General features: G+C 36.8%; 1 protein-coding gene across 3 annotated transcripts in view; it reads left to right on the top strand.

Annotated features, from left to right (window-relative positions):
- The window catches only part of FGF12 (fibroblast growth factor 12), a 675226-nt gene that overhangs the window by 462735 nt on the left and 191851 nt on the right, over positions 1 to 20640 (top strand). For all 3 annotated transcript variants that reach the window (XM_006162953.3, XM_006162954.3, XM_006162955.3), the window contains one exon: positions 14454 to 14557. In XM_006162953.3, the coding sequence (XP_006163015.1) occupies positions 14454 to 14557 (104 nt within the window). The remainder of the gene's footprint in view (positions 1 to 14453; positions 14558 to 20640) is intronic.

Raw genomic sequence — 20640 nt, 5'->3', positions numbered from 1 at the left:
TTAAAAAAATAAAAAAAGGGAACCAGCAGTTAGCGTAATGGCTATGTCGCTGGACTCCCACATAGTCAACCGTGGTTCATGTCCCGGACCTGGTGGCTTAAAACTCACGCCAGGCGCGTGTGCATGCATGCCCAAGATCCTGAGAGGAGAATGGAGGAGAAGGGATTGCGGCGTGACCATCCCCTCTGGGGGGTGATTTCTCGCTTTCTGTCTCTATGTCTCTCTCTGTCTGTCTGGCGAGTGCACGTGGCCTATAGTGAAAACCTCTCCAAAAAAAAAATAGACCAGGGTTTGAACTTAGAGAATCTGGTTCCAGAGTTAATATCTTTACCCAGTCAAAACTGTATTCCCAGTTTCTCTTTCCTTTCCAGTGCATAATAAATATCCCTTTAAATCATACCTCTGCATTCTTCTGACATGTTTAAAAAGCGTTAACAATGGAATATGGTTTACTTATAAAACATTAAGGTAGTTTACTTTAGATTTTGACCGTGTTAGAATTTTTCTTCAATATATTTGATGTAGTTGAACTGTAGATTAAACATTTTTAGAAATAGTAAATCATTATATAATAATTTTAAGGATCTTAAATAATCTGCCTACTTTTTAATATCTGACTCAGAAACCTTGTGGTGTGTAGGATGTGTATGATTATTGTATTTGTGTGCGTGTGTCTGTGTGAATCTATATCTATATCTATATATATACATATAGACAGGCAAGTATAATAACAGTGATTTATTCTAGAGCATTGTTTAGCATACCTTACTATGCATCAGAATCACCTGGAGAGCTTGTTAGTCTACTGATGGTCAGTCCCTACTCCTACATATGTATATATAATTCTGCAGCCTAAATGGAGTGGTACCGAGCAGGCATCCAGCAAAGATCCCCTGAGGCTACAGTTAGTACATCTGCTTCCCCTGACATAGAGACAGAGTGTACAACACACACCCATGTCAAAATACGGCTGTACAGATTATTAAACCCAACCCAGAGTATTATAATTGAATTTATAAAATGCCCTAAAGAAAGCTTCCCCTTGCTACTTCTTACTTAGGTATTAGAAGAGGACATCATTTTTACCATTTCCTTAGTAGGTACCAGGGTTCGGTTCCCATACTTAGGAAGCTCTGCAGTTTTGCGAACAGCCCACAGGATTTTAGAGACAGAGCATTATGGATGTTAATATCCAGCTTTCTGCTTACCTGTTGTGTAAACTTGGGCAATTCATTGAGCACTTTGAAACCATAGTTCTCATCTGCAAAATGAAGGTTATATGTAAAAACTTGACATTTTTATCAGAGTTATCCTCATGGAAAGAAGTGCTTTGGAAAGTCTAAAGAGGAGAAGCGTGTGCTGTCTGGAGTGTGATCGAGAGTAATTTCAGTGAAAATGGAGGACTTGAACAGAAGTTGGAACAGTTGTGTAAAAATTCTTTTTTGAACCATGTCTGCGGTTTCCCAATTCTTTGACACCCTAGACTAACCTTTTCGTCTTTGGGAAAATTGATTAAAGTCTAACTTAGTTTTAAACGCTACTGCATTTAGAATTTTCTTCTCAAGGGATTGAAATATACATTATTCCATATGGCCTCTTCTTAGTCTTGGACATTGCTAACAATCTGAGCAGGAAAAGGCCTGCTAAAATGTAAGGGAAAACAACTCACCTCTCCTCATACGTCCATAGTCTTTAATGGCCTCCAAATGTTTGTGAATTAGAATCACCTGGGTAATTTTTTAAATTTCAGATGCCCAGATCTTACTGCAGAACAATAAAATCAAAATCTCTGAGGATCTAACTGAGGCATCAGTATTCTGTTAAAATAATCCAGATGATTCCAAAGTGCAGTCAAGTGTAAGAACAGTGATTTATTCTAGAACATGGTTTAATCATACTTTACTGTGCAGAATCAGCTTGCTAGTCTACTTGATTATTGGGTCCTACTCCAGTATTTCAGATTCAGTAGGTCTGGAGGAAGGGCAGAGAATCTGCATTTCTGACAAGTTCCCAAGACCGTATTTTGAGAACCATCTCTCTAGAACTGTACTCAAATGTTGAGTGCATGGTCATCACCAGAGGATCCTGTTAAAATGCAGATTTTGATTCAGTAAGCCTTGGATGGAACCTGAGTTGTGCCTTTCTAACAAGGTACAGGTGGTATGATGCCTTCTGTACTTGGAGAAGCCAAGTTTGACCCACTGAGTTCTAAGGTTTGGTAGGTATCAGCATCATGGAGGCTCTTACTAGAACTCCCCAAGATTGTTGGATATTAGATTGCCTTCCAAAAGCTGCATATTAGAGTCAATTGAGAAGTTAAAAAACAAAAAAACCCACCACTCCACAAAAAACTTCAATCCCAAAGATTTTAATTTAATTGTTATGAGTGTGGCTGGGCCATCAGAATTTAAAAAGACTCCCCTGAAGATTGCATCGACGTTTGTAAACATCTGAGTTAAATTATCTCTGGAAGTTTGTTTGTTTATTTATTTATTTATTTATTTCTCGATTTTTTTAAAGTTTCCATTCCAAATTTACAGTATTAAAACTGAGACAACTTATACAATAAGCTACTTATTTTAAAGGACAATGAACATCATTGCTGTTCTTTTCTGAAATGTTTTGTGATATTTTATTATAAAAGAAGGCTTTTTAGCTGGAAATGGCAAATCAATTATATAAGTGCCCCCTCCCGTGTCCACATGAGACCTCACTAAGTTCCCACAGCATTCATTGTTGCCTGGCTTCAAATGTCTTTTTATTTATTTATTTGTTTATTTTTTTGAGAGGTTTTCGCTATAGGGCGCGTGCGCTCGCCAGACAGAGAGAGACAGAGACAGAAAGCGAGAAATCTCCCCCCAGGGGGGATGGTCATGCCGCAATCCCTTCTCCATTCTCCTCTCGGGATCTTGGGCACGCATGCACACGCGCCAGCGTGTTTTAAGCCACAGGGTCCGGGACGCGCCGTCGACTACATGGGAGTCCAGCGACATAGCCATTAAGCTAACTGCTGGTTCCCTCAAATGTCATTTTAAGACCATTTCTGGCAGCTTTGACCAGATGATTGAGTTTTCACATATGCCTGCCATGTGCATGCCTAATTTTCATTAAAACCAACATATTGAAGGCCAATTGCTTTCTAGTTCCTGAGTGAAAAAAATGAATCTGGTACAATTCCTGTGTTCTAGCTGTTTCCAGAAAGTAGATGTTGGATTAGACTTTTATATAAAACAAAACTTAATGAAATAGTACACTGGTATTACTAGAATCACGAGATTTCAGAGATCAGAGAGATCCCTAAAAGCCGCAGTGCTCAATGAAATTTAGCTTTGAACTCAATCTTGAAGAATAGGAGCTGTAAATGTAGGCTGGGATTAGGAGAATTGAGTTTCAGATAAGGAGAAATAGGAAAGCTCCTGACATGTGGGAAATGAGCTGTCTGTTTGGCATGAAGCAAAGAGATTGTGTGGACTTGTTAAAGGTCCGTAGTTTAGAACGCTTTAGTTGGCGCTTAAGAGCTTGAATTTTATATTGTAGAAAATGAGAAGCCAATGACAGTTATCAAGCAATTGCATTTGAGTGATGGGTGAAATATGGTTCTTTGGGGAAATTTTCTAACTAGAAATTATAGTAGGGATAAGTTGGATAAAACTTTAACGTAGAGAATAGTAAGGAAAAATTATCTCAGTATTTTTCAAACACTTTTAAAAAATACTTCTACTTATAAATATCATAAATATCACATCACATTACCATATCATATTAATTTCTACCTATTTATTTAATACTTTTAGAAGGAGTCAGGTATAGTTTGGTCTTACAGTGAAACTCTTTGGATGTGCATAATATCTTAAACCAGCTCAAATAAGTTGGTTTGTATTGTCAGTGTATGATTTTACCTAGAGGAACTAAAGGTTTTTTACCTTCTAGTTGAGATGCTTCCTTTTGGTTAAAAGTTCCCCTTAAGGCATCCAAATTTTTTTATTATGGTTCTGTTTTCCTCATTTTCTTCATAACTACTTGGATTGTGATTACTAGAGTTTCTCTTTTTCTTTTTTTCTTAAGAGCAACAGTATTTAATAGCCTTTTAGCTACCCAAACCTAGGTTCACATTTCAGCTCTTCTACTGGAAAAGCCACATCTTCGAGCGCCATTTCACTCGTCTGTAAAGATGTGAGTAGGATGTGTAGTACACATGTAGAGTAGTTCGTTTTTCCTGTTTTAGACTTAAACCATTGTGATGGTATGGACCATGTATGTCTTCTTCACAAGCGCCCAGCGCTATGTCTGGAACATACATGGTGAAATAATGTACCGTGGTATTAACTTCAGCAACGTACTATTCACTGGAAGATTTGGGGAAGATAGGGCTGTAAATGCTTCACAACACGCACAGATTTCTTGGGGAATGTTTTGGCCCATTGATCTTACGTACTGACACCTGTGCTGGTCACGGGATTCTTCAAACAGGCTGTGAGACAAGTCGTCTGTGTAAGTCAGATGGCTGCAGAGGATGAGGGAGACAGGGATTTGCTCTCATTATCGAGTGATAGGCTTTATTTTTCATCTTGAAGGAAGGAAACGTTCACATTGAATTGACTCGTTAATTATGCAAGTTCTGAACCTCTCTGAAGTATTCTAGGAAAGGTTATATGATAGTATCAAGTTTAAAAGCCAATGAATGACAGGGCTTCTAGCAGAGCTAAAGCAAACATTTCTACTAGCTTTTGTCACAGAAAGGGATCACCGTGTTGCACATTTTCACTATGCTGAAAACTCATACTTTTTGCTGTTAGCCAATGCTTAACGGAAAATTTTAGTCTCTAAGCCCCAAACCTGTAATCAGGTCTACCAGTAAGTAAATTCAGTGTGGAAAATAAATCAGTCAACTGGATTATTTGACCAACTATAAAACAGGATATCTCACTAAAGAACTGAATCAACATTACATAAGTTATGTTGATTTTTACATTTCTTACATTGTTTTAAGTACATAGTCATTTTGCTTATACAGTCTTCAGCAACATAAAATACACTACTTTTTCCCTTTCATGATATTTTAAACTTAAGTTGAAATACGGGATAATAATCATAGTCTCCCTGACCTCATGATGAAAGCTCTACATTTAATATAAAAACAACAACAAAAACCCCAAGAAACAACAGCAATAATGATGCTTTGTGTCTTACTTTTATAGTTTAGAAAGTGGTTTGTTTTTATTTTATTAGCTTAGTTGATCTTCATGACAAACCAATGAAGCATTTCGAACAAAGACATTTTTAGAGAGATGAAATTACTTGCAGTTATCGAGGTCACTACCCTGTTAAGTTTTAGAACTGGGGCTCATCACCCAAAACTTTGTTTTCTGGAATTAAATTTAAAAAGCCTCCCCTGAAGATTGCATCGACGTTTGTAAACATCTGAGTTAAATTATCTCTGGAAGTTTGTTTGTTTATTTATTTATTTATTTATTTCTCGATTTTTTTAAAGTTTCCATTCCAAATTTACAGTATTAAAACTGAGACAACTTATACAATAAGCTACTTATTTTAAAGGACAATGAACATCATTGCTGTTCTTTTCTGAAATGTTTTGTGATATTTTATTATAAAAGAAGGCTTTTTAGCTGGAAATGGCAAATCAATTATATAAGTGCCCCCTCCCGTGTCCACATGAGACCTCACTAAGTTCCCACAGCATTCATTGTTGCCTGGCTTCAAATGTCTTTTTATTTATTTATTTGTTTATTTTTTTGAGAGGTTTTCGCTATAGGGCGCGTGCGCTCGCCAGACAGAGAGAGACAGAGACAGAAAGCGAGAAATCTCCCCCCAGGGGGGATGGTCATGCCGCAATCCCTTCTCCATTCTCCTCTCGGGATCTTGGGCACGCATGCACACGCGCCAGCGTGTTTTAAGCCACAGGGTCCGGGACGCGCCGTCGACTACATGGGAGTCCAGCGACATAGCCATTAAGCTAACTGCTGGTTCCCTCAAATGTCATTTTAAGACCATTTCTGGCAGCTTTGACCAGATGATTGAGTTTTCACATATGCCTGCCATGTGCATGCCTAATTTTCATTAAAACCAACATATTGAAGGCCAATTGCTTTCTAGTTCCTGAGTGAAAAAAATGAATCTGGTACAATTCCTGTGTTCTAGCTGTTTCCAGAAAGTAGATGTTGGATTAGACTTTTATATAAAACAAAACTTAATGAAATAGTACACTGGTATTACTAGAATCACGAGATTTCAGAGATCAGAGAGATCCCTAAAAGCCGCAGTGCTCAATGAAAGTTAGCTTTGAACTCAATCTTGAAGAATAGGAGCTGTAAATGTAGGCTGGGATTAGGAGAATTGAGTTTCAGATAAGGAGAAATAGGAAAGCTCCTGACATGTGGGAAATGAGCTGTCTGTTTGGCATGAAGCAAAGAGATTGTGTGGACTTGTTAAAGGTCCGTAGTTTAGAACGCTTTAGTTGGCGCTTAAGAGCTTGAATTTTATATTGTAGAAAATGAGAAGCCAATGACAGTTATCAAGCAATTGCATTTGAGTGATGGGTGAAATATGGTTCTTTGGGGAAATTTTCTAACTAGAAATTATAGTAGGGATAAGTTGGATAAAACTTTAACGTAGAGAATAGTAAGGAAAAATTATCTCAGTATTTTTCAAACACTTTTAAAAAATACTTCTACTTATAAATATCATAAATATCACATCACATTACCATATCATATTAATTTCTACCTATTTATTTAATACTTTTAGAAGGAGTCAGGTATAGTTTGGTCTTACAGTGAAACTCTTTGGATGTGCATAATATCTTAAACCAGCTCAAATAAGTTGGTTTGTATTGTCAGTGTATGATTTTACCTAGAGGAACTAAAGGTTTTTTACCTTCTAGTTGAGATGCTTCCTTTTGGTTAAAAGTTCCCCTTAAGGCATCCAAATTTTTTTATTATGGTTCTGTTTTCCTCATTTTCTTCATAACTACTTGGATTGTGATTACTAGAGTTTCTCTTTTTCTTTTTTTCTTAAGAGCAACAGTATTTAATAGCCTTTTAGCTACCCAAACCTAGGTTCACATTTCAGCTCTTCTACTGGAAAAGCCACATCTTCGAGCGCCATTTCACTCGTCTGTAAAGATGTGAGTAGGATGTGTAGTACACATGTAGAGTAGTTCGTTTTTCCTGTTTTAGACTTAAACCATTGTGATGGTATGGACCATGTATGTCTTCTTCACAAGCGCCCAGCGCTATGTCTGGAACATACATGGTGAAATAATGTACCGTGGTATTAACTTCAGCAACGTACTATTCACTGGAAGATTTGGGGAAGATAGGGCTGTAAATGCTTCACAACACGCACAGATTTCTTGGGGAATGTTTTGGCCCATTGATCTTACGTACTGACACCTGTGCTGGTCACGGGATTCTTCAAACAGGCTGTGAGACAAGTCGTCTGTGTAAGTCAGATGGCTGCAGAGGATGAGGGAGACAGGGATTTGCTCTCATTATCGAGTGATAGGCTTTATTTTTCATCTTGAAGGAAGGAAACGTTCACATTGAATTGACTCGTTAATTATGCAAGTTCTGAACCTCTCTGAAGTATTCTAGGAAAGGTTATATGATAGTATCAAGTTTAAAAGCCAATGAATGACAGGGCTTCTAGCAGAGCTAAAGCAAACATTTCTACTAGCTTTTGTCACAGAAAGGGATCACCGTGTTGCACATTTTCACTATGCTGAAAACTCATACTTTTTGCTGTTAGCCAATGCTTAACGGAAAATTTTAGTCTCTAAGCCCCAAACCTGTAATCAGGTCTACCAGTAAGTAAATTCAGTGTGGAAAATAAATCAGTCAACTGGATTATTTGACCAACTATAAAACAGGATATCTCACTAAAGAACTGAATCAACATTACATAAGTTATGTTGATTTTTACATTTCTTACATTGTTTTAAGTACATAGTCATTTTGCTTATACAGTCTTCAGCAACATAAAATACACTACTTTTTCCCTTTCATGATATTTTAAACTTAAGTTGAAATACGGGATAATAATCATAGTCTCCCTGACCTCATGATGAAAGCTCTACATTTAATATAAAAACAACAACAAAAACCCCAAGAAACAACAGCAATAATGATGCTTTGTGTCTTACTTTTATAGTTTAGAAAGTGGTTTGTTTTTATTTTATTAGCTTAGTTGATCTTCATGACAAACCAATGAAGCATTTCGAACAAAGACATTTTTAGAGAGATGAAATTACTTGCAGTTATCGAGGTCACTACCCTGTTAAGTTTTAGAACTGGGGCTCATCACCCAAAACTTTGTTTTCTGGAATTAAATTTCGTTCTCATTTCAGTCTTGCTTCAGATTTTTTGTCGTTGTTGTTAAATAATTATTTTATTTAGCTTTATTTATTTACTTATTTTAATTTGACCAGAGAGGAATCTATTGAGAGAAAGAGAGAGAGAAAGTGAGAAAGCAAGCTGTCAGGTTCAGGATTCAAACCGCAGTCTGCCATGTGGGAGTCCAGCACCTTTAATGACCATGCCACCTGCCGGCCCCATTGCTTCAGCTTTAAAAGGAATAAGGAAAATACTATTTTCCCCTTAATTTTTGTAAGAAAGGCTTTCTAATATAAAAAGTTAATTTTTAGGGACTAGCAGTTAGCATAATGGCTATGTCGCTGGACTCCCACATAGCCAACCACAGTTCAAGTCCCGGACCCAGTAGCCTAACTACAGGTTCAAATCCTGACCTCAGTTTGAAACACATGCTGGGTGTGGTGTGTGTGTGTACGTGGCTCATGTCCCAACAGAACAGAACAATAGAAAGGAAGGGACTGTGACGTGATCATGTGCCACTGAGGAGCGCTCTCTCTGTCTCTCTTTCTCTCTCTGTCTCTGGTCTGGTGAGTTCATGAGCACTGTGGCAATTAAAAATTAACTTTTTTTTTTTTTGAGAGGTTTTTGCTATAGGGCACGTGTACTCGCCAGAAAGACAGAGAGAGACAGAAAGTGAGAAGTCACCCCGTGGGGGGATGGCCATACTGCAGTCCCTTCTCCTCCATTCTCCTCTCGGGATCTTGGGCACGCACGCACATGTGCCTGGTGTGAATTTAAGTCACCGGGTCTGGGACTGGAACCGTGGTCAACTACATGGGAGTCCAGTGACATAGCCATTACGCCAACTGCTGGTCCCAAGAAATGCTGTTTTAGAGAATTAAATCCACTAACAATTGTTTAAGCTTCTACTGCACAATGCACGCTGGATGCAAAAATAAATAAATAGATGAAACATATTTTATACTCTTGAGGGCTTCCTAGTTTCCAGTGAGACTAGGAAAACATGTAAATATGAAGGAAGAATATGGTAAGTGTTGTATGTGGAATGCTATGGATTAGAATGAGGGAATAGGTACTAATTTGCTTAGGCAGACACCTCATTGTATCCTTTATATGTAAACACTTGGATATTGGAAGCTTTCATTTGTCTTTCTTTTTTATTATTATTGTAATTTGTTTTATACATTCAAATTACTGTACATCACATCAGCTTGTAACATGAATTTAAACAACATGAATACACTTCCCACCAGTCCAGTTCTCATAGATTTTCTACTTTACTAAGTATTTAATAATAGCATTTTGCTATCAAGGATTGGTAAGGTGAAGAATTGACTTTAATAAATGATAAATAACACAAACAAATATTAATTTCATGACTAATTTAGTGGCCTGCAAATATTATTATCATAAAATTATAATTATACATATTACCTGAGACTATAGAATTATAGGAGACAATAATCTGGTACCAATATATTTTAGTTAAAGATTTTGTAGAATAAGAATAAGATATCTTTGTTGAGAATATTTTTTTTTCTTTTTTTCTTTTCTGAGAGTTTTTTTTTGCTATAGGGTGCGTGCGCTCCCCAGACAGACAGAGAGAGACAGAGAGATAGAAAGTGAGAAATCCCCCCCCAGAGGGGATGGTCACGCCGCAATCCCTTCTCCTCCATTCTCCTCTCGGGATCTTGGGCACGCACGCACACACACTCGGTGTGAGTTGTTTTTTTTTTTTTTTGGAGAGGTTTTCGCTATAGGGCACGTGTGCTCGCCAGACAGAGAGAGACAGAGAGATAGAAAGTGAGAAATCCCCCCCCAGAGGGGATGGTCACGCCGCAATCCCTTCTCCTCCATTCTCCTCTCGGGATCTTGGGCACACACGCACACGCACCCGGCGTGTGTTTAAGCCACTGGGTCTGCGACTCGAACCGCGGTCAACTACATGGGAATCCAGCGACATAGCCATTACCCTAACTGCTGGTCCCATTCTTTTATGCCTTTTTATCATTATATGTGACAATGAGTCTGCCCTTTGAAGGTACTTGGGGAGATAGTGGATTTACATATTCTAAAGACAAATTTGTAAGGAGCTTGTTTTTGTCTCTCTCCTTTCTTTTTTTTTTTTTTTTTCTTTTTTTTTTTGGAGAGATTTTCACTGTAGGGCGCATGCGCTCGCCAGACAGACAGAGAGAGACAAAGAGACAGAAAGCGAGAAATCACCCCCCAGGGGGGATGGTCACGCCGCAATCCCTTCTCCTCCATTCTCCTCTTGGGATCTTGGGCACACACGCACACGCGCCCGGCGTGAGTTTTAAGCCACCGGGTCCGGGACACGAACCGTGGTCGACTACGTGGGAGTCCAGCGACATAGCCATTACGCTAACTGCTGGTTCCCATGTCTCTCTCCTTTCTTCCCTAATTCTCTTCCTCACTCTCTTCTCAATCTTTGTAACTTCATTGGTTATTACATTAAGTGTTTTTTCTTGTGTTTTGGATTGATTATTACTTTTTCTTTGTTTCTGGAATAATCTGGTGTTGATAATAGGTAGAAATAAAGTTGAACAGAAAAAGAACGAAGTACTTCTTTCTGGTTCAATATCATTTTATAAGATATCTAATATCTTAGTTGTGACTGATTTCTCAAAATATTCCCTTCTTTCTAATTCCCTTCAACCCTACATCATCCTGTCTGTGAATGCACACACACACGTATGCACACACACACACACACACACACACACACATGCACATACACAAGCTTCATGCATTTCATGCTTCTGCCATCTCAGACTTTGTGTCCTGTAGGTTTCCTGATTTTCTTTTAGATTCCATATTTGAACTTATTATATGTAATAAATATTATTTTTAATTTTTACATGCTTAATTATGAAAATACAAACCAAGCAGGCCTATGAATAAGGATGCTTAGAGACAAAAATACTGTTGATTCATTCATTTATTCAGCAAATACTGAATAACAGTATCAGTAGCAGTATTCTGTCCTAAATTTTTCATAGCATTTATAGTTGGGGAGCAAGCACAATTGATGAATGCATCAGCACTGTGCAAATTAAATGTCACATATACATGAAGTATTGTATTTTCAAGCAGTAAGCTACAGAATATAAACTCTTAAAGTGTTGCTGAAACAATATTTCAACTTTTAGATTAGCCCCATGGCAACACTAAATGATAAGCAGTCATTAATGACAGTTTTTACACAGGGAGAATACATCTATGTACATTAAACATTTTTCAAAAACATGTGTTTAGTTTTTCTTTAAACTGTGGGGTAAGAATTATGGTGCCCATTTTGTAGCTAGGAAAATTAAGGCAGAGAGGTTAAATGAATGACTCCAGCTATGTGACTCTTAAGTGGTAAATTTATAAATTTTGTCTGCAGATGTTTCACACTCTTACCACCTGTGTTGTTGATGCAGTCTGTGTGTGTTACACATCGTGTCCATTTGGTAAAATCGAAATCTCTAAGATTAGACTAACAGACTCTAAGTAAATTATCCTTACTATATTTACATGGTAGTATTCATCATTTCTCCACAGTATGAATTAAACTTCCAAACTGCCAGGCCAGCAGGTGGCATGGTGGTTAAGGTGCTGGGTTCCACATGGCTGACTTTGTGGTTAGAGTCCCAGAGACCAGAAGCCTAAATAAAGCATGCCAGGTGCATGTGTGTGTGTGCCCAAAATCCCAAAAGAAGAATGGAGAAGGGATTGTGGAGTGGCCATCCCCTTGGTGGGTGATTTCTCATTTTCCTTCTCATTCTATCTCACTCTGGGGAGTGGATGTGATCTAAGGAAAAAAAAAAAAAAAAAAAAAAAAAATCTAAAAACAACAACAAAAAACAGAAAAACAACAAAAAGAAACCTTCCAAACTTCAGGTCCTTTCCTATATGTGCACATTACTCCTCAAATCCACCAAACTCTGTGCCCTAGTAAAGTTTCCTTCTTGATTTATTCAATATCTATCCCCCTTTTTTGGTTAGTTTTGCTATAAGGCATGTATGCTCACTGGTATACACACACACACACACACACACACACACACATATACCTAACTATATATATGCTATATATATTGCTCATATATATATGTGTGTGTGTATATATATGTATATATACACATTTGATATATTGAATGCATATATTTAATTTAATTATAGAAGTGAATTATACACTGTATCAGATTATTCCATATGTCTTAATTTTTTTCCTTTAAGGTCTTGTGTTTCATAAGTTATTTCAGTAGCACAAGAGCAGTGGTAAGAACACAGGAAAAACTAAAACTAGTTCAGCTCTAAATTGAGTTAACAATCCTTAACAACTACTAAGATCTAGTCTCAACTTTCATGACAAATCGGGAAACAGGTTCAAAAACTAAGATATGGATTCAGTGTCAGAAGCTAGGAATTGAATCCTGCTTTACTGAACTCATGATCTAATGCTTGTTTCTTTACAACTCTCAATAGATCAGTTGATTAGAAGCCAAATCATTTTTTTAGAGAGTTTTTTTGTTTGTTTGTTTGTTTTCGCTATAGGATGCATGTGCGTGCCAGAGAGACAGAAAGTAGGAAATCACCCCCCACGTGGGTTTGCCATGCCACAGTCCCTTCCCCTTTATTCTCCTCTTGGAATCTTGGGCACATATGCACACATGCCTGATGTGATTTTCAAACTGCTGGTCTGGGGACTCAAACCATGTTTGGCCATGTGGGAATCCAATGATGTAACCATTACACCATCTGCTGGCCCCAATTAGAAACCAAATACTGTGTGTGTGTGTGTGTGTGTGTGTGTGTGTGTGTGTGTGTGTGTGTTTAGCTTACTATCCCAGACTGAGAAAAACCCGGAAAAATAGAGGCTTTCGTGATTAATGGCAGCCTTTGAGTTATTATATGTGTATACTACATTCAAAACTAAGACCAGAACCAATAAGGATTTTATATAAAAGATGTCTAAGAACTTCAAACCAAGTCAAGAAATTAAAATAAACCAGAAAGATATTCTCTTATGCATATAGTCATGAGATGAGATATTGAACTCATGTTTATGTTGTCATCCATGGAGCCTAATTATGTTTGTGTGAAGTAAGTTTATTTTTCAGGGTGGTGCGGAGTTTTCTGCTTATGCTCATTTTGTAATCTCAAAAGTAACTGGAATATTGCCAGAAATACATAAATCATGGAAATACACTGTCAGGAGGAAAATAAGTTATCTTCTTCTTTATCTTTTTATTCTGGGGGTATGAATATCTTCTACAAGTAGACATATAGACCATTCAGTATTTCAAGTGATGGGCAGTTCATATATTTGAAGTCTACAAACATGTTCCCATTTCATTTCAGGATGTTGAATTGAATTTTCCAAGTTAATTTTTGGTGTTTTGCACGTATTTATTTTTTCCTAGTTATAGTATATCTCCACTATAGCTTAGGCTAGCTATCAGTCACCTCCATCTCTGTCTATCCAGAGGTTAGAAGGTCCAAAATTTATATAATTTTGTGTATTTTGCTTCTATACAAAAAATTGAAATCAAGAGAATAGTTCTACCTCTAGTGTTACTACCAATGAGTTACTTATTTTTGCATTCATTTTCTTTATTCAAGACAATGTTCAGGACGAGAGGGAAAAGACTGAAAATAAGTTTTGGCATATGTATGAAAAGATCATATTCTATTATTACTTATGACTACAAATATGTTTCCTACTGTTGAGAATTTTTGGGGTTCAAATGATTTTTTGTTAGGAAAAACAACTTTATATTACACTGAAGATGTGTTCATTTTGAGGAATAAGAATCTTGAACTTTCAGATGCAGGCAGGACCTTTAGAGACCTCATAATCTAATCCTTTTATTATGGATGAATTTATATAACTTACATGAAGTTACATAGGCAGTTAGTGCTGATGAAGAGACAAGAAGTCAGTTGTCCTCATTCTTAGATCGCTCTGTAACTCTTTTACTCACCTATTTTAATGAACTCATTTTAATTCTCAATAAAATGATTTCGTAGAGCAAAGTGATTTAGTGAACGTGTCACTGATCTTTTCCTCTCTGTCTTCTTCCCTTGACCCTCTAGCCCTCTTCAATCTAATTCCCGTGGGCCTGCGTGTGGTGGCCATCCAAGGGGTGAAGGCCAGCCTCTATGTGGCCATGAATGGTGAAGGCTATCTTTACAGCTCAGTAAGTACCTGGTAATGCGTGTACGTGCGCGTGTGCGTGGACACCGGAGCTGAGATGTAATGGAGTAACCGTTACATTACGAAAGAAAACTGAAATTCGAAGTCATTTTATATTTTCTGATCCAGGTTTTGTTTTGTTTTGGAATTATTACGAGGATTTTATGGTTTAGAATGTTAAAGATAGGTCTCTCTGTGTGATATAAATTCTCTATGTAGTCTAGGTTCCTCTTCTGGAGGATACTCTTCTTTTGAATTTTACCCTTCTGTTTCATTCAAGGACTAAGATATTTTTCCTTTCTCTTGTTATCTCTTATTCAAGCCCAGAAGATGGCTTGGAAAGGAAAATTCTTCAGTTTTTCTGAGTGTCTCCTTTGCCAGATTACAGAAGAAGAATTTTCAGTATAGGCTGTAGGTTTATTTTTAATATTTGATGAATCCGTGCGATAAATAATACCTCAAATTCGTGTAGTAACTTTGATTCCAAGAGAGTGTGAATTTATGGATGAGCTCTATGTCAGGGGCAAGACCATTTAGACTGCATTTGCATTTCAGTTACTATGTAGATTTTTTTTTGGGTAAATCACCTCTGTCTTTGACTTAATTTCTGATCCTTTAAAATGAAGGTGTTGGACACAGTGTTGTGTAACATCTTTTAATGGGCACGTTATCAGCAGACATAGTTTAAAGTAGTTAACACTATTTTGATGCCTGTTTCACTCTCAAGAGAATTATTTATGCATTGTAAAGTATGATTGCACTGTATATATACATAAATAATTATATATACACACATAAAGATGTATATTTATGTATCTACAACATATATATATGTATATATATATATATATATACATATATATATATTTCTGCTTTCTCATAAGAAAGTTGCTTGCTTGTAAATTTTGTAAATAGTTTATGAAGCTAGGGGCCAGCTGGGTAGTGTGGTGGTTAAGGCAGCTGAATTTCACATGTCCTCTGTGCCAGTCTGCTAGTTAGTAAATTTTAGGTTATATTTTTATTTCATTAGTCATTGCTCTTTTTCTTTTAAGCATGCATACACAATTTTACAGTTTGCTGAATACATTTAATGTTTTTTTCTTCTTTACAAATAGTTCATGAACCTTAGGGTGTTCTCATCCCTGGTAAATGTCACCATCCTTCCCACCAATTTGGTTAGTTTTATTTTATAATAAAATCACCTGTGTGATTAGCTCTTTATAGCTAGTCATTACATTTATCAATTAAAGATAATGTCTGTGCAAATGGTTTTTGTGTGTGTTTCAAATTTGGACCCTCCGAGTTTACTTTTCTTTTGAACTAGATCTTTACATGTTTTGTGCATAAGGCTCTATGGATCTTGCACTCACCTGCCTTGCTAGACGTGAAAATGTTTTCTTTTCCCTTTCACAGTTGAATTATAGTCCAGATAGTTAAAATTTCTGAATAGAGCAGTTATTCTCCCCAGTATTTGCAAAATAATATTGCATTGTGTTCTGGCATCTATTGTTGAAGATGAGTTTTATATTCTTCTCTTTGTAGGTAATCTGTGTGAAAATTGTTTAAGTTTTTTTCTTTATACTTTCTGTTCTGCAAACTCACTGTAATATCTAGTTGTGAATCTATTTTATCTCTTTAGGAATTTGGAATGCACATTTTGTGTTTGTTTGTTTGTTTATTTTTGCTATAGGGCATGTGTACCTGCCAGAGACAGAGAGAGAGAAAGGGAAAGTGAGAAATTACCATCTGGATGACTGACCACACTGTAAGTCCCTTCTCTATTCTCTGGACTGTTTCTCAGGCTGCTGGGTCTGGGACTCAAACTGCGGAGTTGGCCATGTGGTATCCAGCCCCTTTAACCTTCACACCACTTGCTGGGCAAGGAATTTGGAAAGTGCTTTTAATTCAAAGAATTATATTTCTTCATTTCTGGAAAATTTTAACTCTTACTTCATATATTTTTTATTTTTCTATCATGCTTTTTAATCACTTGTACTGATAATACTTATATGACTTACATTAGAAACTTTCAAATCCATCTAGTCTAGGATAAATGTCACTATTTTGTGACTTCAATAGCTATGTTTTTCATTTTTGAGTGAAAATGGTTTCTTTATAATATAGACCAGTTCTTGATTTATTTCTTTCTAATGTTACTGACTTTTTTTTTTCTTGGTATAAAAAGTCATTAATTCATTTCTCTTTCTGAACATTCTTAACATTCTTCGTCAGACTTTCCTATCGAGTTTCTTTTTTAATGCAACTGTGTTTTCATCATTGATTTTGTTGGCAGCTATTTTAAGAACTCAGTTTAGATTATATCAGAATTTAGACCTCATTCTTCATGTGTTGGAATTTTGATGTACAGGCACATTTCTCTCTCTCTGTCTCTCTGTCTCTCTGTCTCTCTTTCCCTCTCTCTCCCTCTCTCTTTTGCCCTTCTCTGTTCCTCTGAGGTCTGCCCTCATTTTCTACCAACTTTTTGATTGCTTCTATCCAGCCTTCAGTAGCCCTAGTTTAGAATGAGATTTTAAAAAATCATTTTAAGAGTCCTTTTGTAGATTAGTATTGGGGTCAGGGCAGAGGGCCTCTGTCAGGGTGTGCTTGGTTGAGGTCTCCTGTTCTGTGTCTGTGACTGAGCTTCCTTAAATGTGCTGGAAGCATTTTTTTCCTTCAGCTTTCATAGAGTTGGAGCAGAAAACTTTACCCCAGCACCCGGTATTAGCAGGTAGCCTGGCTCTGGTCCCTCATCTTGCATGGTTGCCTTTAATTCCTGTATAGTGTCTGGGGCCAGACTCGGATCCGCACCACCTCCTTTAGGAACTGATGGGCTGCAGGGCTGCAGCTGCTACCTGCTCAATGCTTTGTGTTTCTATTCCAGAGTGATGATTACCTTGCTTTAGTCCTGGCTTTGTCATTTAGGTCTTAAATGTGTGTGTGTGTATGTGAGAGATATTTTTGACAAAGTCTCACAGTTACTGTTCTGTACCCCAGCCTTCCAGTTCGCTAGGAGGACAAGCATATGTTACTGCTCCTGGCCTATTCAGGTTGGTCTAGAATCTAAACCTGGGACTCCCATGTGACATAGTGCCTCCTCTCCGCTTGTGCTATATGGCTGAGCCTAGGCCCTACATTTTGGTATTTTTATTCCTCATTGCTATCTGTTTGGACAGAGTGGGTACATCATAGTCTAAACTGACAGGACCTCCCCCCCTCTCTAATTGTAAAGATACATAATGTAAAAAATAACATTTTTAAGGTACATTACACTAGTGTTAGTGATATGCACATTGTTGTAGAACAAATCTTTACAACTTTTGATCTTGTGAAACTGAAATTCTGTACTCATTGAACAATAAATTGCTTTCCAACCCCTGGCAAACACTATTTTACTGCTGGTTTCTAAAGGTTTGACTACTTTAAACCTCACTAAATGGAATTACCCAGTATTTGTCTTTTTTGGTGACTGGATTTGTTCACTCACAATAATTTTCTCAGCATTTATCCATGTTATAGAATAAGACAAAATTTTCTCCCTCTCTCTCTCTCTTTTAATCTTTACAAAATTCCATGTTATGTGCATCCCACATTTTCTTATCTATTTATCTCTCTATGAATGTTAAGTTTACTTCTACCTCTTGGCTAGATGATTAACACTGAAATGAACACGAGTGTACAAATATCTCTTTGAGATCCTGTTTTAATTCTTCTGGATAGGAATACCCAGAAGTGGGATTGCTGGATTATATGGTAATTCTATTTTTAGTTTTTTTAAGGAATATGAGTACAATTTTTCCTAGTGTCGGTACCATTTCACCTATGAACAGTGCACAAAGGTTCCAGTTTCTCCACATCCTGGCCAACACTTTATTTTCTGCTGTGTGTGTGTATGTGTGTATGCATTTGATCGTGACAATTCTGACAACTGTGAGATGGTATCTCATCATTTTGATTTGCATTTCTCTAATGATTAGTGATGCTGAGTATCTTTTCATATATCTATTAGCCATTGTATTTGATAATCTTTTCTAAAGATGTCTATTCAATCCCTTTCTCATTTTCTACATTGAGATTTTGTTGTTGTTGAGTTGTAGAAATTCTTCATATATTCTCAATATTAACCCCTTATCAGATATCTAGTTTGCCAATATTTTCTCCCATTTCGTAGGTTACCTTTTCATTCTATTAGTTGTTTTTTGTTTGTTTGTTTTTGCTATATATAATGTTTTACATTTGATGTAGTCTCATTTGTCTATTTTTGCTTTTGTTGCCTTTGCTTTTACTGTCATATCTGAGAAATCATTGCCAAATCCAATTACCTGTATAACACATTTATCTTACTATTTGGGGCAAGTATTTCCCCTAATGACAGCATTAAGCATATTCTCTAGTAAAGGAAAGTTTTCAATAAAGATTGTTGAATTTCACAGAATTGCCTGTCTTAAATATAGATGGAAAAAACCCACAAGTATTTGGACAATTAACTATCATTATATTGGCTAAAAGTTTTTTGGTGGTCTTACAAACTATTATACAAATGCTTGTTTGTTCTCAATGTCAGTATAGTCAATCTAAAATTAATTTCCCATATATTTATTGGAAGTGTGCCCCATGCCAACACTATAGTATATAATGAGCATACAAAGTTTGGTAATATAGACAAGATACTGAAGAGTTTGCACTTACCATCATAATTTGTTATTGCAAGGAGTTTGGGCAAAGAATGTAGTTATCAGGCCTAATTCTGAAGACCACACTTAATTGATACTAACTACAAGTTTTGGAAGGGGTTCACAAAACTCTCTATAATAACTTGCTAGGAGTCACAGTACCTATCTGCATGGCAGGACCCCAAAATCTGTGAATGTTCACCAGTTCCCAAGAATGTACCTGGAGATCCAGCAGGGGAAGACATGGGTTTATTTACTTACATAGACCAGAGCAGGATGGGACGTGCCGGTGATGATAAGTGATTCCACCTTACACCACAGAAAACTGTCTTTATTCTACTCAGTTCTGGTTTATTACAGTGGAAGGATACAGATTAAAATGAACCAAAGAAAGAAACGCATAGGGCAGACTCCAGCAGAAGTAGCAAACACAGAGCTTCCATTGTCTTCTTCCTATAGCATCAGGTAGTGTTACTTCTCCGGTATCAGTGTGTGATAATGCGTGGAGTATTTCTACCCAGGGAATCCACCCTTCTGTGTTAACAGATTTTATTGGGAATCCATTATGTAGGAAGGGTTGATTGCTTGAATGGATGTTCTCAATATCCAGGTCCACTGATATGAATGACCCACAGCCCCAAGTCTGAATCACATTATTATCTCACTAGCCCAAGGCCATTAGGCAAACAAGATTACCTTCTAGAAACCAAGGGCAAAGGTCATACTTCTTTTTGGGCAGGGTTTAATTCTTTACATGTAACATACCCATACTATTAAAGTAAATGATGCTATATTCTATTAACATACCACTCCCACTTTGTCTCCAGTATCATCTTCTTACCTTCTTTCTTTTCACTCCTTTTTTGACACCAGTTTGAAAGAAGGAAATGATGAAATAAATTAAAGTTATAAGGGTAACATCTGATGCGTCAATATAGCCCATTCTAGAGAGTAGAAACATAATCCAGTAGTTTGAACACCTTGAGAGCTTTGACATTTGTGTCTTGGAAAAAGACAATTAAAATATTATAAATTGAATACTTCAAAACATGTCTTCAACTTGTAACTAGGCAAAAACTATTTGGTCTTTCTTAATGGATAGTTTGATGCCCTTGTCACATATATAACTGGCATCTGAGTGATTAATAAAGTATTTTCCAAGGTTTATTTTTTTCCCTGTCTACATCATTATTTATTTACTTTATAAATAGTTATCTTCCAAATCTGAATTGGGTAATTTGTAAACTAATGGGGTGTGCGTGCGTGCATGTGTGTGTGTGTGTTAACTAAACGATAAACTGAAATCAAATTATATGAGTAAATATTTTTATTTGCATAGTCCTTAACTCCTTTTCTTTTTTTTTTTTTTGGAGAGGTTTTTGCTATCGGGACCGTGCGCCACCCGAGAAAGAAGGTG

This window comes from Tupaia chinensis, unplaced genomic scaffold (assembly GCF_000334495.1).
Source record: "Tupaia chinensis unplaced genomic scaffold, TupChi_1.0 Scaffold141231_1, whole genome shotgun sequence".
NCBI lineage: Eukaryota > Metazoa > Chordata > Mammalia > Scandentia > Tupaiidae > Tupaia > Tupaia belangeri.
Note: the sequence above shows the minus strand (reverse complement) of the source record. Positions and strands in the feature narration are given on the sequence as shown.